This window comes from Olea europaea, unplaced genomic scaffold, assembly GCF_002742605.1.
Source record: "Olea europaea var. sylvestris unplaced genomic scaffold, O_europaea_v1 scaffold2800, whole genome shotgun sequence".
NCBI classification, from domain to species: domain Eukaryota; kingdom Viridiplantae; phylum Streptophyta; class Magnoliopsida; order Lamiales; family Oleaceae; genus Olea; species Olea europaea.
The window spans coordinates 66,507-73,083 of NW_019246484.1; the positions used below are offsets into that span (position 1 = coordinate 66,507).

A 6,577-nucleotide genomic window follows, 5' to 3' on the forward strand; every position below is an offset into this window, starting at 1 on the left:
TCTGAACAAGTTTAAATCATGCTAACAAAAGCTAAACATTGATATTGGGTTGTATTTGTGATATTGCAGGTGACTTGTTATTTCTTTTTCCTTTTTTTTTTATGCTGATGATCACAAGAACTCAAATGAGTAATCTTATCCTGCTTAGATGTATAGATCATTGACATCAAGGTGGAGGGATTGTGATGCTAAAGTCCAATCCAATACAATTCTGGAGCAACGATAAAATTGGTCCTGTACCACAGATACTACTTATCATTGTCTGATAATGCAAGTGAAGAAACCCACAACCCGAGACCAATATATTTTAATACATGTGTTGCTCTGGACTATTGATCACTCACTGATATCAACAGTTGCTATCAAGGTGTGTAAAAGGGACTTTTGTGGTTGCCCTAGATGCATGATTCATTTGAGTCTTGTGTAGAACTCTCTCTCTGTCTTCTGGTTTCCTTCGTATTCATTTTACTCCTCTCTTGAACTTCTAGTTTGGGGGAATTCGACGTAATCATAGAGTCTAAGGCACCGTTTGATAGTCCTCCTTTTCCATGGAACTTAGAAAATAAATTCCATTTTCCATCTTAGTGTGTTTGATGGCAAAAAATTGGCATGAAATTCATTTTCCACTTCTGGCCTCGCGTGATGGCTTTTTTAGCCTTTTAGTGAATTGCAATTCCTGTCAAACAGGTGGGAATTGCTTTTCCAACTTTTTTTTTTCGTTGCAGATTTTTTTTTTTCTGGCAATGAAAACAAATTTTAGAAAAAATTGTAAAAGATAATATCTCTTAAATTGACAATTTCAATATAAAACAAAGCCAAATGAACATTGTTTCATGGATGATTTTTGGTTTTGCTAGATTATTATTATTTTTTTTTTTTTTTGCAATGGAATCAAATTCTATAAACAATTGTAAAAAAAAGATATCCCTTAAATTGACAATTTTCATGAAAAATAAAGTCAAAGGACACTTTAATTTCAACATTTTTCAGATGAAAAATTATACCAATCAAACACTATTAATTCACAATTCCCATGAAAACAATTTTTAGGCAATTCAATTCTCTGGAATTTGTTTTCTTTCCACCCAAATTTCATCTTTACAATCAAACGGACCTTAAGTGATTCTTAGCGTGAAGGAAAGTGTTGATATCATATGTGGTGTTATTTTTGGTTCATTGAAGTAGCCGTGATTCGTACTTTGAGGGTTAGGGTTTAAGGTTTTACATTGTACAGAAATGTACAATGTTTTGAGCCCTAGATCATCAATATCTTTGATGTCAATGTTCGATTCTTGGTTTTAATCTGTAGAGGAAACTATTTTCTATATTGCAGTCATTTTTCGATTTCTTGTTAAGGAATAAATCTCTTACCAGATAAAGATGAAAATATTGATCAACTTGATTTGAGTTATTCCTCGTAATAAGGTTGATTTTTTAATATACAACTCCAGATTTTAATAATAAGAATTTTACAGAATGAAATATTTTTGAACTTAAAATTCGACACTAAAACAAAAAACAAAATGTGATAATCCTGCTAATAGCTTCAACAACAATCTCAATTATGTGCTTGTACAATTGATCCACCATACTTCGTTACGTATGCCAATGCAAATTGCATGGAAGAATACTACGTTGGTATTTCAAGTTAAGACCTCTTGTATAGCAATAAATTCTCAAATTCAAAAATTACTAGATTTTCCCTGGAACAAGTTAAAAAATAAAAAATAAAAAAAAAATTCCTGAGATGGATTCTTTGAAATGGGAAAATGGGCTAAATTGGAAGATCAGAAATATCAAATTAATCAATTGTCTCGATTTTCAAGGAAAGAATGACTAAACCCAATTTTTGTGAGAACATAGGCAAACTCTAGAATTTGAGCAAAGAGCATAACAAATATCTGCAGATTAGTTAACTTGGGACAATTTTAGCATTTCAATCGTAAAAAAATCAATATAAATTAGATATAATCATCGAAATCTATTCATCCTTTGTTTCCCATTTGCTTGGTTTCTTCTTGCATAAATGACCTTATTGATCTTTGATTCTCTTCTAGCAAAAACCAACAATTATTTAGATGAAGATTTTAAGCACTTAGCTGTAACTTTTCACAAAACATTTGGCAACAAAATTCCAAGATTTTAATTTTTCTCCTCCTTGCATGCCATCGAAGCATAATCATCTATAAATAATAAATCAAAGTAAAAAAAGTCCCAGAAATTCGAAATTTGCAATCAAATATCAGACTTTCATTTCGACTCCCCAATTTTCTTGATCATGATAAGAATGTATACACTACAAGAAATTTATACTTTCCCTACAAAATTTATTTGTAGGGAAAGGTTCATATTTGTGGGGAAAAACCTTTGCAAACGAAAAAGTTTTGTAGGCAAGTTTGTAGGGCAAACATCGAAGAGGGGATAGGTATAAGATGACAATTTTTTGAAATTTGTGGGCTAAAACTTTTCCCTATGAACCCTTTGGAGACGAATACAATTTGTTGCGTAAGTTTTCTCCCGACAAAATAATTCATCTGCTAAAATTAATTTTACCTACAAAATGTTTCACTTTTTCCTACAAATCATGTTGTTGGCTAAATTGTATTTTTCCCTACAAATAATTTTTTTGTATGAAAAGGGTACTTGTTCTAAAATGGTACATATTATTTTGTAGGCTAAACTATTTTTCTCTACAAATATTTTTTTGTGGGGAAAGCACAATTGTAGGATATTATGAAAGAATTCATAGGAAAAAAAATTAAATTATTTTCATATATTTTATTTTTTATTTATATTGTAATAATTTTTTAAACCTTATTCAAAATAATATAAAAATGCAAAAAGATAGTGTCAATCAACATAACATCGAATCCAAAAATATTTTATCAAACAACAAATAAAAACCATTTACTAAGTATCATTACATCTAAATTTAATAAAAGCATGGCAAGCATGCTCTATATCTATAATTATGCACCTAAAAAATAGAACTCTTTATCCTCATGAATTAGATAGGCAGCAAATCATCCTATTCTATCAGGTAGAAGATCATAAAACTAATCCTATTGCTCCTAACTCGAAGATGACAATCGTTGATCCTGATTCGGCATTTGCAGTCCTCCAGACAACACCCACACCTAGAAAAGATGCTACCTATTGAGAGATGTGCTTCAAACCTATTTAAGAATAAAGTTATGAGTAAAATAACTTATACAGAAAACTTCGTTAGCATCAAGTAATTCTTCAAATGGAATAGGACATTCGCCAACCAGGCACATTTGGGAAAAATTCTTTGAGCTTTAAGAATAAAGTCATTGGTTGTTGGCGTAGAAAGAAAATTTCTCCATACAAGTGGATTAGCTAACTACCTTCGAAATGAAGACTGAACAAGAAGAGGCCTCTTCAATATATCTCTTATTCATAGAATCAAGGTATAAGACATTAGAGAAGCCTCTGTTCCATGCTCTGTTTAATGATTTCAAAACCTACAAAAGTTGTTAACGTATTAAAGCAATAAAATCTTCTACAAAGCAATAAATGTCAAACAAGTGAAAGAGGAAACTACAAGGTTATTATGATCTTCCAGCATATATTTTACCGGAGCATAATTTGTAATGCTTTTGACACCTCCAACCCTCGCTTGTGCGGAACGATGAAATTCATCCTGAACATATAGGTTCAAGGGTACTGTACCCTCCTGTTGGTAAAAATTCCAAGATGATTACTCAAATGTTGCAAACGCTATAAATGGTAGAAAAAAACTTGTAATCCTTTATAAACAGAACTAGTATGGCTTTGATACCAAGTGAAGTTTGGGAAGACTGAAACCTAATTCTGTTCCAAGTAGAAATTACAAAGATAAATACAATGTAAGAATTGAATTCTAGAAAGCTTAACAGTAAACCATCCTATCATCCTAAAAATAGATAGAAAAATTAGGAAATATCCCACTCTATATGAATAGCTTATTTTAGAAACAAATCCAATTCAACTATTCTAACACACCCAAACTAAATGCAGAAGTTTCAAAGCAACATCAATGATAACAATAACAATAGGAAGACATATGTTGCTTTTCCATCTTTTATGCGCTGTAGAAATATGCCATTTTTTTAAGTTCATAGTCAATCACTATATGATTGCTCCAACAGCCATACACTCGGGATATTTACATAAGTTGAAATATCAAAAGGCGAAAAAGCGATTACCAAAATATAACATTGCTGAAAGGAAAAATACAACTGAAATTCAAAGTTCAAACAAACAAATGTCATGTCCTCATAAACTAAGATGCTGATGCAACAAAACATAATGCTAAAAAATGCAAATAAAATAAATTAGAAGTATGTAAGATCACATTTAAGTTAGACTGCAAATGCACATGTATAAGTGCCATCATGTATGTACAATAAGGAGGCTTATCCACCAAATATAAAGTGTACTATGCATTACCACAAATTGCAGTTGATACCAAAGTTCTACTGTTCTTAGGCTCCCATCTGCAATCCTAAGCAATAAATCAGTACAAAACTTGTAATCCTTTATAAACAGAAATAATGTTTTGTGTGGTTATGATCACTTTGACAGCTGATAACAAGCCAGGCTTCAGGGTTTTTCTACCCAAACTTAAGTTAAAAGTGTACCAATATCTTTGCTTATTTGCTCTCCAAATGAAATTACTGGAAGAGCTGAGGCAAAAAGGATATAGGTAGTTGGAACCAGTATTCTGGTGCATAAGAAAAGAGGTGTTTGTTAGAATTTTCGTCTCCAGAACTCTTATTATTATTTCACTTTTTTTCTGGTCCTTCATTATAAAGATTGTTTTAACAAGAGATTCGACGTACCCGAATCCTGAACGAATTCCAGCATTCCAATCTTGCTTATAATAAATAGAAAAGTTAAAGGCCCAATTTCACAATCAGAACTATCATAGAAAAAACAGTGTATTAAAAGACAACAAAATGTAAATCACAAATATTACACCAAGATTGATACTTTTCAGGTAGATAAAAAATAATTAATTTTTAAATAGTATATACCAGCAACCAAAAATGAATCCATTCTGTTCACCTAATGTTTCAAACGTTGCTGTTAAACTAAATACAAATATAAAACTAAATCAAATCAAGTTTGAAGAAAAACACGACTTCAAATCCCCAACATCTACCCGAAGATAAAACTAAATCAAATCCGTTCACTCAAGACTTCTAATTCATCGATTTAAACCAAAAAAATGTATAGGATTGATGGTCATACCTTGAATACGTCTTGAAGAAGAACTCAAAATCTGTAGTAGATTCAGCCGGAATTTGTTAACCCAAATCGATATTATGCAATTGAAGAAATTGGAATTGCAACCACCAGATCTACAAAAAAGTTTGTGGCTAAATAAATTGGAATTAGGTTTGGTAGCCACGGATTGAAGCGGCAAAGAGGGAAGAAACTTTCAGTGAAATTTTTTGGAGGCAGTCGATTTTTAGAGAAATATTTGAGGCAAGATTTTGGACGAATAAAGGATAAGAGAATTTTGATGTGAGTTTTGGAAGGACTAAAAATACAAATAAAATTGAAATTTTTTCCCGCTAATCGTTGGCCTACAAACATTTCAAATTTTTTGTAGGCTAAAAATATATCTAGCCCTACAAATTTTATTGTTAGGAAAAAATATAATTTTTTGTGGGCACAGATACTTCCACTATAAAAAACTTTGAATCAAATCATAACCCTACGAAATATTTTTTTGTAGGGAAAAGTGCACTTCGCCCACAAATCTCAATTCGTTTTCGGAATTTTTTAAGGAAAGTATATATTTCTTGTAGTGATAGATCATCAATAAGATTTTGGTATTGTTTAATAGTGTACGCACGCAAAACCATGCATACAATCTAGCTCCTGATTGGTGGCTTTAAAATTATATAAATATAGGATTGAATTATTATTATTATTATTATTTTTGAGAATATGTTATTAAAAAATAAGGAAATTTTTGGAATTTATTGTAGAATATTTTATTATATGAATGTAATTAAAAATGACTATGAGAAATAAATTAAAATAAAATAAAGAAAATCAAACAAGGGCATAATTTCAATCAAACTCTGTACCCAAAGTTCCCGATCCCTCAACATTCAACAAGGCAGAAATAAAAACCCCTGCTTCTACTCCCTTTTTTTTTTTATTTTAACCAAAAATTATCATTTCTACGTTGATAATTAACAAAAATTAAATTTTAGGGTTTGAGAGTTGAAATTTTAGATTTTTAAGGAGGGTTTCTCGAAATGTTTGGGAATGTTAGAGAGAGAGGAGTGGGAGAGACCGGATCAATTGAAGTTTAAGTGGGTTCAAGACTTGGGCTACGGATTAGGTGTGCTTAAATTGGGTTCTAAGCTTGGACGGCTTCAAAATGATCTGAGTTTAAACTTGAGAAAATTTCATAAGAGTTTATATATCACACATTTCAAAATTAAGAAAACAAGTTTCAAATTTCAAAAATTAAATTTTTATTAAAATTGATTTTTGATTTAATTCATTTATTTATTAATTAAATATATTTAGATCACAAATCTATACAATTTGG

At 30.7% G+C, this 6,577-nt stretch overlaps 1 protein-coding gene across 12 annotated transcripts; it reads right to left on the reverse strand.

Annotated features, from left to right (window-relative positions):
- Nucleotides 1–2,860: 2,860 nt before the first annotated feature.
- LOC111383982 (branched-chain-amino-acid aminotransferase 2, chloroplastic-like) lies at nucleotides 2,861–5,568 on the reverse strand. Of its 12 annotated transcripts, XR_002700831.1 has the most exons (6): nucleotides 5,257–5,568; nucleotides 4,644–4,924; nucleotides 4,453–4,507; nucleotides 3,566–3,697; nucleotides 3,209–3,485; nucleotides 2,861–3,137 (listed from the first exon to the last, which is right to left on the reverse strand). XR_002700831.1 is itself a non-coding variant. In XM_023008185.1 (5 exons), the coding sequence occupies exons 1-5, from the start codon at nucleotides 4,808–4,810 to the stop codon at nucleotides 3,171–3,173; spliced, it is 444 nt and encodes a 147-aa protein (XP_022863953.1). In that variant the 5' UTR covers nucleotides 4,811–5,250; the 3' UTR covers nucleotides 2,861–3,170. The 12 variants fall into 12 exon arrangements, 2 of the variants coding, with proteins under 2 accessions (XP_022863953.1, XP_022863952.1); XR_002700840.1 differs by lacking the exon at nucleotides 4,644–4,924 and having other exon boundaries at nucleotides 2,861–3,176; nucleotides 3,369–3,485; nucleotides 3,599–3,697; nucleotides 5,257–5,554; XR_002700841.1 differs by lacking the exon at nucleotides 4,644–4,924 and having other exon boundaries at nucleotides 2,861–3,176; nucleotides 3,369–3,485; nucleotides 3,599–3,697; nucleotides 4,453–4,499; nucleotides 5,257–5,553.
- Between the last annotated feature and the right edge of the window lie 1,009 nt (nucleotides 5,569–6,577).

Coding starts and splice junctions, on each gene's coding strand:
- LOC111383982 (XM_023008184.1), bottom strand. CDS start 4,810: ATGAAGGACCAGAAAAAAAGTGAAATAATAATAAGAGTTCTGGAGACG. Junction 4,508..4,643: donor GCAAATAAGCAAAGATATTG/GTACACTTTTAA, acceptor TTTATTGCTTAG/GATTGCAGATGGGAGCCTAA. Junction 3,698..4,452: donor GGTATCAACTGCAATTTGTG/GTAATGCATAGT, acceptor TTTTACCAACAG/GAGGGTACAGTACCCTTGAA.